This window comes from Passer montanus, unplaced genomic scaffold (assembly GCF_014805655.1).
Source record: "Passer montanus isolate IOZ18808 unplaced genomic scaffold, ASM1480565v1 scaffold40, whole genome shotgun sequence".
NCBI lineage: Eukaryota > Metazoa > Chordata > Aves > Passeriformes > Passeridae > Passer > Passer montanus.
In genome coordinates, this window is record NW_024368819.1 from 4669764 (window position 1) to 4690684 (window position 20921).

General features: G+C 42.2%; 1 protein-coding gene across 5 annotated transcripts in view; it reads right to left on the minus strand.

Annotated features, from left to right (window-relative positions):
* Positions 1-14068: 14068 nt before the first annotated feature.
* The window catches only part of PACRG (parkin coregulated), a 214331-nt gene continuing 207478 nt past the window's right edge, over positions 14069-20921 (minus strand). For all 5 annotated transcript variants that reach the window (XM_039718874.1, XM_039718873.1, XM_039718876.1 and 2 more), the window contains one exon: positions 14069-14388. In XM_039718874.1, coding sequence (XP_039574808.1) covers positions 14234-14388 — 155 coding nt within the window. In that variant the 3' untranslated portion in view covers positions 14069-14233. The remainder of the gene's footprint in view (positions 14389-20921) is intronic.

Below are 20921 nucleotides of genomic sequence, written 5' to 3' on the forward strand. Positions count from 1 at the left end.
ATACTTTTAAAACTGAAATATTTCCCTGTTGAAGTGGACCCTGGAAGCTTTGACAGCCTCAGTACAAAAACAGCGGCACATCCACCTTTGTCTGTCTTTCCACCACTCTCATCCTATCCAGTAGCTGCATTGGCTTACTTTACCAGTAACACAATGGAGACTGAAGTCCTGATGTGTCTAGAAAAGGAAGAAAAACACAGCTCATGAGATCACACTGGGAGAAGCTTTCTTGCCTGGCATCAGCACCCAGTTACATGGTACATCTGCTTGTTGAAAATTACATGTATTTATGGACCACACAGACGGAGTCCCTTTAAGGTAATTGCAGGGCATGTGCTATCCTCTCAGGCTGACATCTACTACAGGTCATTATTTGGATTTTTCACTAGCACTTCTGAATGCTTCCATTTTTGGTTCATCTCCAATGCGGCTGCAATTGAGTTTTCCGCATGCATACATCCTGAATTTATTTTAAATGTGCTCAGTGTTGAGAAGGTAAGTGAGGATGCTATTAGCTACCAGTCTGCATTTATGAATGATCAATTACTACTTTCTCAGTAGTTTGGTTCAACATGTGAGAGAATATCTTGTGAGAGAAGATGTTAGTTTGTAATGAGACTGTCACGGGCTGCATTGTTTGAGGGAGCCTGTTGTCAAAGGATTGCTTTTGTCTAGAGGGGGAAAAAAGAAAATCAACCAGAATAATTTATAGCTTTAAAATGCTGATATTTTGTGAGCATATTTTGGATGCTTCAACACTGGTAAACTACTGTAAACCGAAACACAATTAAATATTTAAGCAGTATTCTCTTTACTAGACAGGAATATGTATCTATTTGTCTTGTATCACAATTGCAAGCACTTAGTGTCTTTTCAGCACTGTGGTGTCCCACAGTGCATATTCAGGATCAGTGCCTCCTGGAGAAGCATGTGGGCAGTTCCCAAGTATTGTTTGAGCAGATCTAACAGCCACATCCTCCTGTTACAGCAATGAAAGCACAGGAGTTTTTCCTCCTCCTCAGTCACCCATGTCCACCTACTACAGGGATATGTCTTTCTTTGCTCTTTAGTTAATTTGCATTTTACTCCTTCTTTTATTCCTTTTTCCCCACCACCAATCTTCCCTGCCTTGACCTTCTTCCTCTGCTGCCTTTTGCCTCCCATACACTACAGGTCTTCTAGAACATTTGCTCCCTTTCTCATTAGTCTTTTTCACCTTCCTCCTCTCACTCTGTCAAGCCCTTTGATGCTGAACACTTCTTCCTATGCTCATGTTGCCTGCAAACCTTAATTTATGAGGATCTCAGCTGCATTTCTCCTGCTTGTAGAGGGCTCTGTCCCTGCCCAGAGGGATTTCTGAGCATGTGCTGCTGTGCTGAGCTAAAACCCACAGAGTAGACAGGCTGGGACCAGGTGCCAGATCTAAGGAAGCACTTGCTGGGAGAAGAGTTTATTTCTGCTGCCTCTTGGTGGCCTGGCAGGGAGTCCATTCATTGAGGCATAATTTTTTGAGACATTTTTGCCCAGATGCAGGTCAGCTTGGATCCATCTCTTGAAAGAGCAGCTATATATTTCTCTTTGGCACCATGAAGTTGTCCACAGGAGAACTTTTCACCTGGAGTCCAAAGAGGCCATTAGATGGGGAGACAAAGCCCAGCATACAGGGTCCATGTACCAGCCACCTTTTCAGCAGCACATACTGCTGCTTCTCTGGTGTCCAAAATGCTGCTGTAATTATTGACTCAGCCAGCAGCAGTAGGCATCACTGGGATCAGGAGAATATGATCAAAATTCAAACAAACACAGGACTGAGCTTAAAAAAAAACCAATCCAAAAAACATTACCAGCTAGGAGGGCTGATTTTTCTCCCCAGTACACAGCTAGAAATCAGGCTGAGTGAGGCAGTAGAGAACACAAGAGAGGATGGGAAAGAGAAGAGTACTCTGCCTTTTGAACTTAAAGGGTAAGCTTCATTTTTCCAGAAGAGAAGCCAGAGACCAAAATCTCAGAAAACAGCTTTGGACTCAGTCTCTTGCTGTAAGGGCAAATATTATGGCACTGTAGGCTGAGCTCTCCTTAGTTTGCAGAGCATGTCCACATCCAAATGGGATATCTCTCCAGTACATCTCATCCTGCCTCACACTCACTCTCAGCTCAGCTAGCAAAGCCTTGAAGCAGTCACTTGGTTGCCTGTATGAGATTTAAAATTTGAGGGTTGACCTATTAATCTTGTTCAGGAGAATCTACTCTTCCATATGGGCCTGGAGGGAAAACTGTCTCTCTACCCAGGAAGTTTTGGCAGCAGCAGTTGTGCCAGTTGGGAAGGTACTGGCACAAATTTGCTCTTGAAGAAGCATGGGCTGCTGAGGTGGTTCCTACCATCTCCCTGCCTGTGCAATCACCTCTTCCCCTTCAATAACGGGGGTGTCACAGATGCAAGGTTACAGTCAGTCTTACAGGAGAGTTATTTTCAGCTTGGTTCAACCTTAATTTATCTGTTGGCTTATTTTGAGTTTTTCCCTTCCCATTTTTACTATTTGTGTGGGGTTTTATAGGGGAAAATGAGCAAGGCATAAAAATACAGTTTAATTTTTCCCCGTTGAATTCAAGTTTAAAGGCTATTACCTCTTTCAGTACAAGCAGCTGTTGACACAAAGTTTTGTCCCATTTCCCCTCCAACTAAGTTTCTTTCACAAATTCTACATTTATCTGTGAGTTTACCTGTGGTACTTACCAGAGCACCACACACCAAAGCTCTCAGCCACTTCCTGTGGGCAAGGCAGCACAGCCCTCACCTCCTTCCTTCCCTCTGCCTCCCAGGGGTGCAGCCCCTGCCCTACTCCCTCCCCACATGCCTTTGGGCATCAGCCACTGCTGGTTTTTGTGATTTTGGTATTTTCCTCCCTCTCTCAAGCATGGCATCAAGTGGGCAGCATGTGCTGCAGGCAAGGTGGGTTTTTCCAAACCTGTGCTGGGAAGGTCCCAAAAGGCAGCCCTTGGCACCACAGGAGGCTGGGTACTGCAGGAAAGCAAGGCAGCTGCAAAGCCTGAAGTACAAACCCTCTCCATGTGCATTTACAGTATTGGATTTATTGCACTTTTATTGGGCATTTACTGAAATAAGTGAAGAGGTGTAAAGTTCATAATAAAAAGAAATTCCTTTCATAGAATTTTCATGATTCTTATTATTGTCTGATAGCAGCAGTTTTGTGTAAGTTCTTAAACAAATAGATAAGAATCACAGGTTTTAACCTTAGCCAGTGTTTAAAGAAAGGTGCACACTACTTTTTTATCAAATCACATAATGTAAAAGACAGAGCTCCCCAGCTTCCTGACATTTTCTGTAGAAAGTAATTTAAACAAAAAATTGCAGGTTAAGAGCTAATGAGTAAAACAGATTAAAATTGGATGGACCAAAGTGACACAGAGAACACAATTGAAAAGACCCCACAGCTACAACACAGAAATATGGTTACATGCAAATATGGTCATTCTAAAGCACTGCTTGGGGGAGAAGAAAAAAATGTACTGGAGAAAACCCCCATGCAACCCACTGTACAGCAACAACATTAAGACTAAGGTAACCTCAGAAGCCAGCTCCTGGCTCTTCTTTTTCCTGTGAATAATCCCTTTGACTTCATCAAGGCCAACCTGAAGGCTAAAATGGGCAATATTTAGCAGCAGCTGTGGCTCTCTCTGTGCAGCTACAGGCAGTTCTGTCCATGCTGAAGCGAAACCAGAGCGGTCACACGGCCCTGCTTCCGCATTTCCCTCTCTCTGAGGCCGAGGGAAAGGCAAGGAGGAGCTCTGGCACCAGAATGGCATCAGCAGTTGTTAGAGCAAGTGACTGGGTTTCACCCTCTGCTCCAGCACACATTTTCTGTGTGACTGCAGTTTGCTCAGCTAAAAGCAGAAATAGCAGCACTTTCAACTGCACTTTGGGTTCCAGCTGGCTGACCCTGGGGAGCCACCAACCCCCTGGGAAGAGGGCTTGTGGTAGCCTGCCCTGCCCACCATAATGCTCCAGCACATCCACTGAGGAATGAGAGAGAGTGGCCCTTAGCTGAGCATTAGAAGTGAGCAGTCACAGCTCTTTCCTGGTCTCCCTATATTTGCAGCACACACATTATTCCTGTCCTTGCCTGGAGCAAAGCTAATGCAAGGAAGCAGCACAGGCATCTCCCTTGTAAAAAAAGTATCAGTGTTCAACCCCTTGCCCTGCTGCTGCTTCATCCTCCTCCTCCCAGCCACCAAGCCAGGCTGATGCCAATTACCAGCTGCTTTTCCTGGCTGCAGCAAACATCTGCTGTGGCAGGAAGGAAGCAGATGTGCAGAGACTTTGGCAGCTCAGGGCACCCTGGGCACAGCGAGCATCTGCTTTTGCCAGGGGCAGGCTGGTGGGTGCTGCAGGGCTGGGCTCTGCAGGTGCCCACCCACAGCTGGCTAAGGTGGCCACTGAACACACCCTATGGCACTGGGAAAGGTCCTGTCACTGACCTCCTTGGAGGCCACAGCTTTGAGGGCATCTCCCACCCTTGGTTCATAAGCCCAGCTCCAAGCTGGGACCAGCACACAGCTTGTTTCACCTTACTCTCAGCCAAGCCTGCAGACATTTCTGCACCTCAGGGGCAGCATCTGCCCTTCAAGGTTTGTTTTGGAATGCTTATGAGGGAAGAGCAGATTTCCCAAGGCTTCAAGATGGCAGGTGCATGTGTTTGCATGGCACTGACTCCTGAAACACAGGAGTCAGTGCCATGGTTTCACAGGAGGGAGTGGGAAGCAATTACCACGCAGCCCAGGAGTCAGTGCCATGGTTTCACAGGAGGGAGTGGGAAGCAATTGCCACAAAAAGTCTCAGGCAAAGCAAATGAAATTGCTTTATATATTAAAAAAAAAAAAAACCAAACTCAAAACCATTTAAATTTTCATGAGAAACTTGAAACTGAAATTGGAAATTAAAAACTAAAAGAGTAGCTTTCCAAAGGCTTCAAGATGGCAGGTGCATGTGTTTGCATGGCACTGACTCCTGAAACACAGGAGTCAGTGCCATGGTTTCACAGGAGGGAGTGGGAAGCAATTGCCACAAAAAGTCTCAGGCAAAGCAAATGAAATTTCTTTATATATTAAAAAAAAAAACAAAAACAAAAAACCAAACTCAAAACCATTTAAATTTTCATGAGAAACTTGAAACTGAAATTGGAAATTAAAAACTACTGTTTGTACAACTGCCTTCTATTGATTAAATTATAGAAAACAGCCCTGAGTGAGGGCTGTGGAGAAACCAATCACACACTCAGCAGACCATCCATCTCCATTCCCCAAACATAATTATAGTAATATGGGAGACATGAAAATACAATGCAATCCTACACAATAGTAATAAAAAGCTTAAAATATTCGAGGTTTTCAGGGAAGCTGTTGAGTAAAGGCAATGCAAGCATCTTCTCAAGAAGCTAAAAATGCTCCGTGAGTAAAAGATTTTTAAAAAACCCACTGAAAACAAAGAAATATTATTTTTCTTCCTTTGAAAAGAAAAAACCATGCCATTATAATACATATGAAAAAACACTGTAGAGTTTGCCACTGCCCATTTTTTCCTACTTCCTGTAGTACCAAGGCTGTTCTTCTAATTAAAAGCTACTATAACACAGACCACAAAAATCAATCCTGCACTATGGCAGTAGTAAAATTATTGATAGAAAACAGTCTTATCAAGTTAATTTAGACCCTGTTATTTTCATTACTGGATTTAAGTAAGAGGAGCCATCCCTTAAAGAAGGCCAGAACACTGTTACACACATGTAGAATTTAAAAGCAAATGGTCAGAATTTGCTAACTTAAATTCTTTTCTGTGACAAGGATTTATTTTTTGCCTACTACTGATAAAGAAGGAAAACCTTATTAATGAGGCCTCAGTGGTAGTTACACTGCTGCCACTACACTGTGAGAGATGTACACTTTTTTTTTCCACAAGGAGGGTTTAACTGCTTTGTAGATCCATAACAATATTTCACAGAGAAAGCTTTATTCAACTGGAGCTCTTAAACCTCCTTTGTGAGATGTTGTGGTATTTTGTCAGATACGTGGCCTTTGCTATGCACGTGACGCTGGTAGGTTCCTAGGCATGCAAAGTTCAAGAGCTTTATTTTCCACATATTTTTTTCAATCAATTAAGCTCACTGGTAAGACTGCATGCACTTCAGAAAGGCAGGAAAAGAAAAAGAAAAAACCCACTAACTCTTCTGCAGCAGCAGCTGGATTTGCTGCTGTTGTCTGTGCAGAGCAGCTGGGATGCTGGCTTTGGCTGCCTGCAGGTTCACAGCCCTGGAATGTTTCTGGTGGGCTTTTCCTCCTTCATTAGGAACATTCTTGTGATGCGGGGGATTCCTATCAAAACTATCATCACCCTCACAACGCGAGTCATTCCCCAGCCTTTGGATACAGACAGCTGCCAAGCTCAGAAAACATAGCTGTGCCTCTACAGAATTCTTCACAGAGGGGTTTTTTTCCCCTTACTGTTGCATTTTAACATGCTTATAACACCCAGCCCCTATGGGGGAGTGAACAAAAGGCCTTTTAAAGGCAATCTTTCAGAATGCTCCAATTGTGCCCTTAATTGCATCTAAGTACATGTGGGCTCAGCTCAATGCAGACATAGTTTTAGCTGTAGGTTGATTTGAAGCAAGCCACACATTTTATACCGAAGCAATGCATAAAAGCACACACAAGAGAAGAAAGCTTTAATTTAGTGACACTACTACTGTAAGTAATAATGCATAGCAAGCAATAATCAGATGCAAGAAGTTTAGAGCAGATGTTCCCTTTACTTTGATTCTTGAGGCAGAGCAGTAGCAATTTCTTCCTTTGTAAGAGACATATATGATTCAGTATAAATAAAAAATGTGTTAGGCATGAAGTTTTTCCAGTCAATAGTGGAGGAATAATTCACGCTGTGAAATGTGGGGCTGAATGAGAGCTTCCAGATATTTTCCCTCCCTTGTATTAAAAGCATTTTGAAGGAGACCTGGGGTTTATCTTTGGGCTTACAGCATGGTTTAAAGTACTATTTCTTCTAGATCTATTCTTCGCCCACCCCTGTTAGAATTCAGTTGCTTTCTAAAGAGGTGGGGAATTGAAGACCACCCACCTCAGAGTCTCTTGCTCAGCATGTGCTGGGGTAGAGGCTTGCTCCAGCCTGGGAAAACACCACCAACACCCCAAGCAGGAAAAGGAAAAAGAGGCTTAGCAGGTTGTGCCACTGGCTAGGAGGAGCAAGGCTCAGCTCCACGATGCCTGGAGATACCATAGCTGTGATGGTGACAACATCCCATTGAGCAAGGCAGGATGCTGTCATGAGTACCCTGGGGCAGAGATGGCAGTGCCTGGAGGAGAAGATGGATGTTGAATGTGCACTGCCCTTCCAGCAGCATCAGCAGCTCCAAGCAGGCCTTGGAAGTCACATAGGAAGTGAGGGGGGAGGTCCCAGGCTGCCTCGTACCACAGCAGTGTGGCACTGTCTGGCTCTCCTCAGGAGCAGAGCCTAGGAAGGCTCTGCCAAAGACAACCCAGAAAACTCTGTCACAGAAAGAACCCAGGTTGTAGCTGGGGAGCAAATGGTGGCCCAGAGAGGCAGGGGGTGGTGATGTGCAGCTGCAGAGGCCCCAAAAGTTCAACAAATGCAGCCTCTAAGTGCTCACAATGAGAGCAAGTGGTGGGAAGCCAAGAGCTTCCCACCATTTGCTCTCATTCCTGTCACCCACCTGCAGCAGAGTTAATGTTTCCCACCACAGAGCTGCTCCCTGGGCAGTATCTGAGGCAAAATATCTCTGCAATAGGGAATGGAGGAGGCCCTTTCTCTATAATGCTGCAATGTATTGGGAGAAGGAGACGCAAGTTCCCCAAAACTCACATTTTCCAAATCATAAACTGTGAAGGAAAAGCCTTTGCCGGAATAGCTGCTCACTCCTGGTCTCTTCTCATCAGCTTCCCCCCTACCCACACAGATCCCTCAGCATCTCTTCCAGCACCACAGGGACCCAGGAGAAGCGGGAAGCAAAAACACATGAAAATGAAGTAATGAGACTAATGCACAAGATGGAGATGGCCAGATGCTGGGATATCATTCCCTGCTTCTAGGGCGAGAGTTAGGCAAGCCAAGCTGCTTTTCGGTAATTGCTCCTTAGGGAAGGGCTGAGGAATTACACCCAGAAAACAGCAATTGAAATTTGATACAAAACTGGATGGACCACACATTCAAAGCCAGTCCCCCTGATTAATGCAATAATGTGCAACACAAGGTAGATACTTTATGTCAGACGTTAATTTTCCTGCCTATACCCAGTGGGCTTCATCATCCAACACTACATATATGTTGACACTATACATGTTGTTGGCAGGCTGTGTTTGTGATGTGGAAACTTCCTTGAGATTTCTTTTAATCTTTTGTTTTTTGAGGAGCTTGTGCACAGGGTTTCGTTGATCACTATGCCCATATCAGAGAGCAATGTGATTTCATGCAAGATCAGAACAACCCTGTGGCAGCTACAGAGCTGCAATGGCTGCAGCACTTATTGCAGAGGTGTATGCCACCAGGAGCATCCATCCACTTGCCTGCAGTCACATAAGAATAGCAAGCTAAATTAATTTCTACCAAGATGTGCATGACATGGCTGCAGAAGTGGCATATAACACAAGCAACCTGTTCCCACTACTGCAGAGCAAGCAGGCTGGTAGATAGCTGATCCCATTCTGCCCTCCAACAACCTTAACCTCTGATTTTATTTTTTTTTTCCAAAGACATTGTGTTGATGCAGATGAACAGAGGAAGTTTGGATTGCTGAGACCATTTAATAAACTAAGGGTATGTCATACAAAACCCAACACTATGGTGCTTTGTTTAGATTCTCCCTTTCTTTCCATTAGCCCTATGCATTAATCCACCTTGACCAAGGCAGAGTAAGGAGGCGAGGATTTAACTTCTTTTACTATTTGGAAAGCACTAGGATTAGTTCCCATTTCATCCCCTCAACCCCCACACCCCCAGCAGCCAGGCTCATCAGACCACAGAAAATGCAGAAGGTTCCTGTGCATGGGTACCCACAGCAGTGAGAGCAGGGTCCCAAAAATGCCCTTTCTGACAGCCTTACCAACATGGCTGTGCCCTCAGCTTTCTCTTCCATGAAGGTGCCCATTCTTCTGTAGCTTAATGCTTTTGCTCTCTATGTGAGGGGCTCTGTTAGCAAAAAAAAAAAAAAAAAAAAATCTCCTTTCCCCCTTGAGGAAGGGCACATTTCTGGTTGGAAAGTGCCACAGCAGGGTGGCCAAGGTTAGGTGCTTCTGCTGCTAATGGGGAAGCCCAGAGAGGGGAGCGGTGTCACCCACTCCTGGGCACGGTGACCCTGTCCTGCTGCACACACACCAAGAGCACAGGGGCTTGTGAGCTGGGCATTGTGACAGCTGCTCAACTCACTCCTGAGTGACATTCGTAAAAAGTAAAGTATTTGTTGGCTTGTGGCATCACAAACGGGGCATGAAGCACAAAGCTGACTCCCTGCTCTGCAAGAAACAAACTTTTACCTCCCTGAGGCTGCAGTTTGCTTTCTCTGCTCAAACAGGCTTCCACCCACCTCACCAGAAGCCACCACGCGCTGTCCAAGGAGGGGAGAGCTCTCAGCAAGGAGCCCCCCAGCCATACCCAGGCTGGATTTGCTAGGCAAGAACAAGAGCAGCTAAGATATGCCCCACCACACACACTCCCCTTCCCTCCCCTCTCATGCCGGAAGGATTATGGGGCCAGTGCGGGGAACGTCTTGTCCTGCCAGGGCACAAACCTTCCTCTCCCGGTCTCCAGGAGGCACAAAGCAGCTCTGAGAGGTTGCGAGCAGACAGGCTTTATATGGAGTTCCCACAAACATCATTGCTTTTATTTAAGGCAGAAAACACAGGATGTTACAGATGAGTGGAAAAATGTGATGTGCCCCACTGCCTGCAGAGCCCCTCAGACTGGAGAATGCTCCTCTGGAAGTCAGAGGGTCTCCAGACAGGATTAGGAAAGCACATAGTGTCTGCTCTAACGTTTTATTTTTGCCCTGCTTGGCTGCAGCTACACCTCCCTGCACCCCACGCACAAACACCCTCTCAGCTAGGGTCCCATACCTTCCCTCCCACTTACAACTTCCCACAGCCCTTTTGTATTTGACTCCTGGGAGGCTCTTTTCAAACTTTTTTTGGCAGCTCCGTCTCTTTGAAACACTGGAAAGCTACCAGCGAGAAGCCTGGCTCCGGCTCCCTGCCACCAGTGCTGGCAGCCTCTTGCTCCATCCTCTGCCAGGCTCTGCCCCTCTGCAGAGCCTGGGGGCAGCCCCAGCCACCCCTGCCCCTGTTCACCCTCACTTGGGCAGCTCGGAGTGCCCAGTGCATCAGCAGCTTGCACAGCGACTGCTCTGCAGCACCTGCCAGCACTCACAACCTGCCAGAGTGCCCTGAACACTGACACCTGTTACAGAGCTCCCTTACACGGCTTCGGGGAGGAATCATCTAAAAAATATTTTATTTGATGCTTGTTTTCAGGATCATGCATGACAAAGGTAGCCAAAGGTACATTTCCCCCCCCCAAATGTTACCATATGCTTTTTTCTTCTTCAAGCTAAAGAGTTTCCAGCCAACCTAACACAATTATTAAGATAAACTGGAGATATTTCAAACAGGTAGTTTCAGAAAACCAACACTTACAACTTAACTTCCCACATATTCATTCACTGGTGCTCCTTACCTTACCAGGACTGAAGAGCTAGGAAGCAGCAGAAGACCACAGAACAAGGCACAAAGCACACCTCTTCAGCCAAATTTGGCTTAATGTGTTTTCACTTAATTTATACCCCTTGAAACACCTGGCCCAGAGCACCTTTTAATTGATTGCAATTAAAAATTGTTGATTGGCTTGCCCCTAGCATCAGTGACCACAATTACATGATCTGATCAAATGAGAGGCAGTTACTATTCCTTAACCATATTTTTTTTATTTTTCAGCATAGTAAGATAGCTAAGCAGTGTATTGAATGACATACTATTACTTGTATGCTTAAGCACCTGAGTCCTTGATCTTGTGCTTTATAAAGTGCTCTGAGCTGTGCAGTAATTGCCCATAAATATGCTGCTGATCATGCTTAAAGGGACATTGTCAAGGTTGGAAGGCCTACAGTTCAACTTAGTAAAATTACATCTTAAAATAGTTTTATTCTTAGTGTTTCAGAATTACCAACCTATGGGTTTTATCATGCTTCTTTTTATCAGTCCAGCTCCTAGAAATAATGAGGTTATGGGAGAATGTTCACTTTTAAATCAGTGGACCACACATTGCAATAGTATTGATGGAGGCTAATGCTCTCATGCTGAACATGCAAATAAAAGCACTTTTCTACAAAACTTATTTTTCCTGATGTGAATATGCATGACCTCTATTGCCCTTATGGTTTGCCATAAGGTCACCCCTTGTTGAACCTATGTCTTGTGAAAGAAATCTTCAAGAAAGAGCCCAAGGCTGAGGGCATCAGGCCCGGGCAAGTCCGCAGCTTCACAAAGTACCCATTTTCCATGGTGTCCCTTTGTCAGTCAGCAGTCTCGTCCTAGTTGAGCTGAAGGGGAGGGCATGCAAAAAGAGGGGGCTGAGGAAAAGAATTACAAAGGCTGCTGAGGAGCCTGAAACTTCTCGTCCCCAGCAGAGCTGTTGGGAATGCGGAGGGGTGATGGGATGGGGAAAACCCAGGGCTGAGAGCCCTTTCCTGCACAGTCCCTCCTGCGAGTGGCTCTGTGGCTGGAGCCCAGCGTCAGGGGACTGAAGCCAGCTATTGAGGAGCTTTTTGATCTCAGGCAAAGAGCAGTATTGGACTTTCTCTTAAGGAAAGAATACAAATAGCTGAGGAGTGAAAGGTGGCCTGGGAATTCTCCTTTTATGAAGGGCTTGGTTTATTTCTGAGCTGAATAACTCAGCTCCCTCTGAGCTGCAGTTTTCCAGCACAGTCTGTACTCATGGGAAACCTGCAATGCCACAGTTACCAAATCCATAGACGTCAGTCAAGGAAAAAGTATGGCTCAGTGCTGCCAGGGACAAGGCAAGGCAAATGGGGAGAAGCTGTAAGCAAAGGCTGTGTGGATACTGCCAGTGTGGCTGTGTAGAAAGGCATTTTTGGAAGAGGAGACATGGCCTGTGCCCCCCTGCATTATCCAGCTAGCCTCTGTGCTGCAAGGTTTGAAGACAAAGCTCTGGATTTTCCAGAGGCATGGGCCTACAGCCAGGCTTCACCTCCCTTTCTGCCAGGAAAGTGAAAGATTTGTCGACACCCTAGACATGAGAGGGAGGTGTGGGTGTATTTACCCATCACAGCTGTATGTTGGGACAGGACAGACCTTGTCTCAACTCTAGGGACTCGAGGGTAGCTTTGGAAAAATTGTGTAAAACCCAGGAAGAACAAAAAAAAACCAAAACCAAAAAAACCCCCCAAAAAAACCCCCCCCCCCCAAAAAAAAGCAACCAAAACCCAACCCAAAAAACAAAACAAACAAACAGAAAATAAATGCCTCTGGGGCCTGGGAAAAAGGCACGCCTCCAGCAGCCGTGCCTAAACCAGGGGCTGGTGAGTGCTCATAGCTGGTGGCAACACTTGAAGGTGCAGCTCCTCAAAGAATTGGAAGAGTAAAAATCTTATTTTTTTTTCCCTTCACAGGAAAGAGAAGAAAGTAAAAGAAAATCCTCCAGCTGAAGATGCCACAGAACAGAAAAAGACAAGTTCTAATGTCAATACAATGACAGATATGGCTCAAAGTTCCAGCAGGTGGGAAGGTGCTCACCACACTTCCAGCAAGCATCCAAGAGAGCAGGGCAGCGTAGGGGCTGTGTCTCTCACTTGGACAAGCCTTGTAAAGTGTGAATATGGATATGGATATGGATAAGCACTTGAAAAAAGTCTCCTGAGTCTATCACCAAAGAGTGCATTTCAGGCTCTTAACAGCTACACTGAAACACTTGAAAGTGCAACTTGCATACATTTGAAGAGCTCCAGAAAACATTATGAAAGCCAGATGAGTCCAAAGTCTTTCAAAGTACTTTAAAAAATCTCATGTTTTTAGGCAAAGTTAATATCTCTGGTTTGTTTCGAGCTGACTCAATAATTTTAAATGGTTGTCTTTGAGAATTGTAAGACTGGTTTTATTTTTTTTTCTGTAGGTTTATTCCACAGAAATGCTTAAAAAGCAATAAAGCCAATCTCAATAGCTTTGCTTAAATCCATGACTATATCAGTTCTGTGTTATGGGTACACAGGGAGAAACTAACTGAGTAGGAATTTGTAAGAGATTCCTATAACAATAGTTACATTGTTTGCACACATACACACCATAATAATAACAACAGAAAAGCAATAGCAACCTTGCAGTTACAAAAATACCAAGTGCCCTTTAAAAATGTACGTGTATATTCTGTGTTTACCCAGATTACCAGCGTCGTGAGGGACTGATACTGTATATATGGTGTATCTTCTGTCTGATTTATTAAATTTTTTTTTCCTGGGCTTCTTTTCTTCAAAACTGTGCTTGTGCCTTATGTTTACCAAGAGGAACCTAAGTTCCATGAGTAAACACCTCTCAGGAAGCTGAGAACAGGAGTGTGCAAGAAACCTGGATTAATTTAACGACACTGCCTTATAATGGAAAATATAAATTTTCCTGCTGCAATTGGTATATACATTCAACAGTTTTATTGTATGTCAGTGCACATTATTCGGCACAGCTGCCAGAGAGGCATTGCTGAACTGGTGTTTCTCTTCCATGACAAACACCTATTAAGCAGTCAGCATAAACTCTTCTTGTTACAGCCTCTGACATCACCCTCAGGGCAAGCGGACACAGAACAGCGATTGCTGAATCGCGTATGAAAATTATAGTTTTATTGTCTACACAAGTGAAGGTTTAACTCAGATTCCTGTTCGAGTCAGCTCTGTTATAAAGGAGTGATTCTTTCAGGGAACAAACAAGCACAGTACACCATTGTAATCAAAGGAACAGACACTATTTATGTATTGGAAAGCCTTGCTCACAATAGTGCTAACACTCCAATGCCCCAGAAGCCACTATTTTAGCAGCTGTAGAGAAGATAAAGCATGACTAACAAGATGCCATACAGAGTCAGATACAGTTTTTTAGAGCACAGATGGAATCATCCCATTTAATATAACTCAGTTTACATGCACGACCAATAAGTGGGAATCATGTATTTAATGTTTATATAAGCATTTTCTCCTCCGTAGCGTTCAAAGAGTTGCAGTGTCTCTTGGATGAGAACTCCAATATTTTCACGCTTCTGCTGGCTGTATTCTATCCCATCACCTAAATTAACTGGTCAATAAAAGAAAAAAAAAGAAAAAGAAAATGGAAAGAGTTATCTTGAATTTTGTATTACACTTCAAAATAACGGCATAGAAAATGGCTATTTCTGGTCAATTGCAATGAAAATAAATGAAAATGAAAATAATGAACATAAACACATTCTTATATAAGATGAATATGGATTCTCCCTTTCACAGTCCACCTCTAAAACAATTACTTCTTTATCTTTAACACTGCTTATTTAAGACAAAATTCCACTGCCAGATGCACAAGCACTTTTCTAAAAAAATAACTTAATCTAGACTTGTTATGGTTTGAAATCTTAAATAGGTTTTAGTTTGGGATTGCTCCACATGAGCAATATGATGCTCATATTCATCATATTCATCATATTCACACACTTATGTTGTTCGTGATAGAGGGAACCTGGATAAAAGAAATTTTAGGAGTATAACATGGAGTATAGCATCATTCAATTTCAGCTTCCAGAAAAATGTGCAAAATTAAGTCAATGCAAAATGACAAATTATTGCAGTCCCCAGATACAGTAACATTTACTGCTGCTTTCTCTAACATGGACTAGCAAGGGTGACACACACTCATGCACACAGACCATAATTCTTTAAAAATCAGTATGAGCAACTGTGACAACAAAATAAGAACAGTAAGAAATAACTTCACCTACAAAGTTGCTGAAAGATTTAAAGAAGGAAAATATTTTTCATTTGGTTTTAAAACAATATTCTGAAAAGTATCTGAAAAAGTATCTGAATATATATTCCAAGGTGTATAAAAAATAATTTGGAAGGAGCAAAATGTACTCAGACCAGGTTTGGTGTATTGGGGAGCTGTCACACTGCTCTAGGGTAGTCCTCATGCAGCAGCCAGTGGCCTCACTCTGGGCAGTGGTGACAATGTGCCCATGTTAACATCTCAAACAATCAGTGGCACTCTCACTCAGCCAGACAAAGACCCATTTGTCAAGACAATGCAACTCCTCCGGCAGAGCTGGCCTTTCACATTTGGAAGAGGGCAAACACAAAGGCAAGGGTAGATTTTGCCCTCACTGTTGCTTCTAGCTCCCCAGGCTGATGCCATCTAGATGTACAACTGCACCAATCCTCACAGCCTCTCCTAGATCTAAGCCTGGATCTGGATTTAAATCTTGTGGCTTTGTTACCAGCAAAAACTGAAGAACCATGATCTTGAAGAAACAGCTGGTGAACCCGGGCAAAAATCATCCTTTTGATGAATTGTTTTGTAAAATACCTGACTTCTTACACACATTTATGTCACTTTACTTTTAATGAAATGGTTTTACAAATACTGATGTGACATACGAGGACTGTGACTCTTGAGTAGGAAGGAGGTAATTTATTTTTTATTATGATTACTTTTAAGCACACAAATATTTTCCAATACATTAACTGTTAATCTCACTGACATGAAGAGCCAGGGTTGTGACATCAAAATTTATTACAATGAATTTACTGTTGTGTTACAGATAACAGATTATGAGAGTGCATAGAAAACACCAAGAACTATTAGAAAAAGGATGGACTTTTACAAAAATAGTACAAAAAGAAAAGCACATCACAATTGGGTGCAATTTAGAATAAACATGGCTTGCTCTTGCAGAAGGGAACTGAGATAACTGTGCCTCATCACCTGTCTTGCATGTGCAGTGCAAGCCCTCCCCAGAACACCTGGAGGTATTTCTGATTTCACCACTTTGAGCAAAAGAAACCCTGAACCTTGACCTAAGTCTTGGCAAATACGTAAAGGAATTACTGACTTTCCAACCATATGTCTATTATCTGTAATTTTAAGCCTACACACATGCTCTGCTAATGAGCTTACACAGCTTTCATCGTTCTTTCAAAGAAGTAGTAAAAAAAATCAGCTGTCTGGAAGTAATGGTGATACATTTCTAAGGAAGTCTGGGGGAGGCCAATGAGAAGCTGTGATAATGCTGGTAGCAGAGGTATTTTTCAGAATTGCATGTTAGAATCTTTATTATAGAACATGGTCTGTACAAGAAATTATGTTTTAGATACTTGATTAAAAGGTACCTAAGAGTATGAGGCAATGATAAAGGAAAGAGTCTGCAAGAGAAGGCTGAATGTGTGGTGTGAAGACCGTCATTACAATTTATTTTTCCTACAGACCATCTGTGTTTTACAAAGGTTTTTATCCTCAAGACAGCCATAATTCACACCAGTGTCGTGACACAAGCTCCAACCAACAATACTGGAAAGGTTATGTCAGCACTGATGTCACCTGGTAAGTACTAAAATGGCTATCCTATGTAGTTATAGGAATTAGCAAAGCTTTCATACAAAAGTGATAATCATTAACCTAAGAGGACAACATCCATTAAATGGATGAGTCAGAATTATCTGCCTAATGCACCTAAGGGTAAATATCTACTTGTAATAATAATGATGATTAGTTGGAAAAAAATAGCCATTGGAGTATAAGGGTCTCAGCATGCCCTTCTCTGGTTTGACTTTATTTCCAAGTTAGTTTGCCTGAGAAGCCAGCTTTGTCAGCCACAAAAATGTTGCATATGTAAAGTGTGAACATGGATCTGGTTCAAACTCTTTATGAAGTTGTCCTTTGTGAGGAAGAATAAATCAACATGAAAATGCTAGGAAGCACATTTGTCATATCTTTGACTCAAAGTGAAATGTCTGGCAAATTCAGTATGCACCAAGAACTCATTTCAGAACAAATGTTACTTCTATGTTTAGAAGAAGTGCATTGAAGGATTACTAACAGATCTAGAGGATTACAATCAGGATCCCTGATCCCAGCCCTTCCTAGATCAAAAAGTTAGTTCCCAATCTCCCAAATCATGCACCAAAGGTTTTATGGTGCTTGAAGTGAAGTGAAAGTGTTTGCACCTGTCAGGACCTGTGTTAGCTGATGAAATCAGCCGGCACACCACGGCCAGGAGCGGCACTCCCTGCCCTGCCAGTGCCAGCTGCTGTAGCCAAGGAAACCCTGCTCAGGCCCTCGGGGACTGAACTCAGCGTTTGGCAGGGAACAGAAGAGGATTTGAATTTTGCTATAAAAGGTGGTTTGTATTTGAGTCTAGACATGCTTCTATTCATGATTTGGGATATTAAAGAAATTTTGGTGTTATTTGTATTCCATGTAATTTCATTTTAAAATTTCACTAGGGTAATGTTATAAATAAAAAATATTATTGCTTTAAAGATGGATGAGCAAGTTTCTCTCCATGCACTGAAAGCCTGATATGGCAGTTTTGACATCCTGGAGTGGACAAGAAAGGTAAACCTACCCTTAGAGCTCACTCAGATCTATTCCTAACTCTAGACATTTGTTAGCACCTGAAAGTGTCCAAGACACTCCTTTAGCTTATTAGATTTCACTTCAAGGCAGGCTGAATCTCAAAAAGAGCAGTTTTTAATCTCCTAAGTATGTTGCTTGTAAGTATTTCACAGATACCAGAGCTTGCTCCTGGTGGTGATTGTTTCAAAGGTTCTACTTTATACAAATTAAAGGCAGGGTTTTCATACACCTGTTTTTGCAGGGATGTAATAGATCTTGGGATATTACATATTCCACAAATTTTAAATATCTGAGGAATGTTTTGTATGGGAACAATATTTAAAAGAAATTTCTGAAGTGACTGTGAAGACAGCCCCATGTTGCCCATTTAGATGACATTTTAAATCAAATTGTAACTTAAATGTAATTCCTTTATTCTTTACTGATGAAAGTGCTTCTTTACTGATTTTAAGCCTATATAGTCACACTTGTGTATTTCAGCTTGTCTTGGAACAAATGATTCTTAGCAGAAATTTTTGAAGAGCTACTCGTTAACAAAGAGCTCTGGTATAACAGTTTGGAGTGGGCTCTTTTTTTTGGTACACAGATCAATAAAACTACTTGGAAAGATAGGTACCATTCCTTCATTTTGGGTCTTGAAAAACAAAGATACTGATAGGTAAAGGGACTTCCAAGTCATGGAAGGTATCAGTCACAAACCATGATTCTCAACTTTTATTGCTGACAATGAGAGTACTATTTATGGTAAAATAACTATGGTAATAATCTATTTTAAGTGACTCAGTTCACCCTAGTCAAACCAACATGTATTTTCAGCAATTAGAATGACTACAAGAATGCAACATGCTAACCTGAATGTTACTTCAAAACAAAAAATCCCAGCTGCAATGCAATTGAGCCTGCCACATAACAAAATACAGTAAAGTTGTACAAACTAGCATTAAAAACTTTTGAGGAAAATTTCAGGGCTTTCTTTCCTTCTAGGAGTCATCACCAATACCAAGAAATAAATGGGAGCTGATTTCAGCTACAGACTGACAAGCATCCATGTCAGGGTTCACATCATGTAAGTTCACTGCTTAGGCACAGTTCAGAGCTTAATTAAGCTTTCGAAGTCTTCTTGTTAGGATAAATTTAATTGTCATAGAATGTGTTGGCTTCCTGACTGGAGTGGGAAATGAAAGCCCTGATGAGTCAGTGTGGGGAGAGAGGAAGGCTCCTTTGCACCACTCCTATCACTGTGACTCAGAACTCTGCTTTGAAATTGTCAGCTCCAGGAAGGATGAGGTAGTTCAGTCTCCCTGTTCATTTAATTGAAAGTCTGTGAAAAGTCACAGGGTAAGAGTCTAAACCCCTCCTTGTCTGCTAAGAAACAGTGGGACATTTCCAGTTCCTTTCACTCAGGGCAAGAAAGAGACACCAGGAGGTTATGACTTGTGGTTGTTACTAACCTGGACAGAGAACCCCATGTTCCCCTTTTGAAAGCTCAGAGCAATGTGAACATCACTTTTAAATGTTCTTTAGGATAAGTCTAGGTTATGTACACACAAAGTGCAAACTGGCTTCAGGTGGGCTGGTCCCAAAGCTGGAGTGCTAGAAAGAAGAGCTTGTACAGTACTTTATGTTGGAAGGAACCTCTGGAGTCATCTGGTCCAAATGCTCTGCTCTAAGTCAGACTCATTTCCAAAGTTAGACCAGGCTGCTCAGGGTGGAACATCTCCAATTGCTCAGCACAGAGTAATTTCAGAATGGGAAAGGGTTTAGAAACCCCCTTGGGCTGGCAGAGATTTTCACCAGCCATTTAGAATGTGATGGAGGAGAGTGCTACTTCTTAAATATAAATATGGGTTTCATGAAGGAGGACTTGCTGGAGTTACAAATGTCATAGGGAGAATTATTATCTGTTTTGACACAAAATAAAGCTAAACTTTTGGTGTAGCAACAGATTACCACACATATAACACTGCCTTTGGAAGCTTAATCTTATTCCAGGGAAAGAGGCACAAATTTTGCTGAAAAATTAATAAAATATCATTAACACAGTGACTTGAAATCATGAAACATAATTTTAAAAACTGAAATTAACACATATATTTCAAAGCACTTTAAAACATTAAGGCTGAATGTATTAATATAACCTGAGAAGGCTAAATCTTTGAATAAGCACAGACATATTTTTTGACACTATCAACACTTGAGTTCCTTGTCTCTTGCTTTCCTTGGCTCTTCCTTCTATTTTTCATCACTAGTGATGAGTGTTGATCACTTTACAATGCTACAGTACTGCAGAGATTGCAGAAGAATATTTCAATCCAAGAAGGCATGTATGCTTGGAATTTAAAAGGAATACTAATATAGACACTTTTCAGTTCATCATGTCTCAGAAAAGATTTTCTTAATTCTCATTGAAGGCATTTTGCTTTAGCATAAAATATAGATTCTTCCTATAGTTATCTTCCATATGCAGCCAGTTTTTAGTTATTTCAGAAAGAAGCATTTACAGTAAAATGAAAGTGCTGTTACTATAAATGCTATTCAGAAAGTCAACAAGTCAGCAAATAGATGAAGTGCTCTGATTGGACAGGAAACATGGAAATGATGTTTTACTAGTGATGTAAACTTACTAGAGATAGCTGAACTAATTGCAAAATGCTGGAGTAAAAACAAAAAAAAAGAACCAACAACCCAATGAAAACCTAAACCAAACAAATCAAAAAACCCAACTGAAAATGAGCCAACACAGCAGATGTTACCACAGTTTTTCCATTTCCAGGAAATGTTATCAATATCACATGTAATCCTTTCTAAACCCAGGTTTTGGGATTTTTTTTTGCTCTTTGTTTTTTTTTCTTTTTTTTTTTCCTCTTAATAGAAGTACAAGAATGAAAAAGAAATCACAGTTTTTGTAACAAAATTTATTAGCAAACATATTAATGCAGTAAAAAATAAGCGAATATTTTTTTCATTTTAAGTACTTAAACTTCTCCAATTAATTCAGACTTTGAAGTTTGCCTATGTTAGTGCTAGAGATCAATATCAAACAAAGTAGAGTTAAATAATCTTAGATAAATAGTATGCTCAGCAGGGGAATGGAATTTGGAGGCTGACATCTCATTGGCCTTGGGACAACGTTCACTATTGCAAAACAATATATTAGTCACAAATCATGCTTAACATGCAACAAGAGTTGCACCAGTAATGTGAGTCTGATGTTCTGCCAGTGA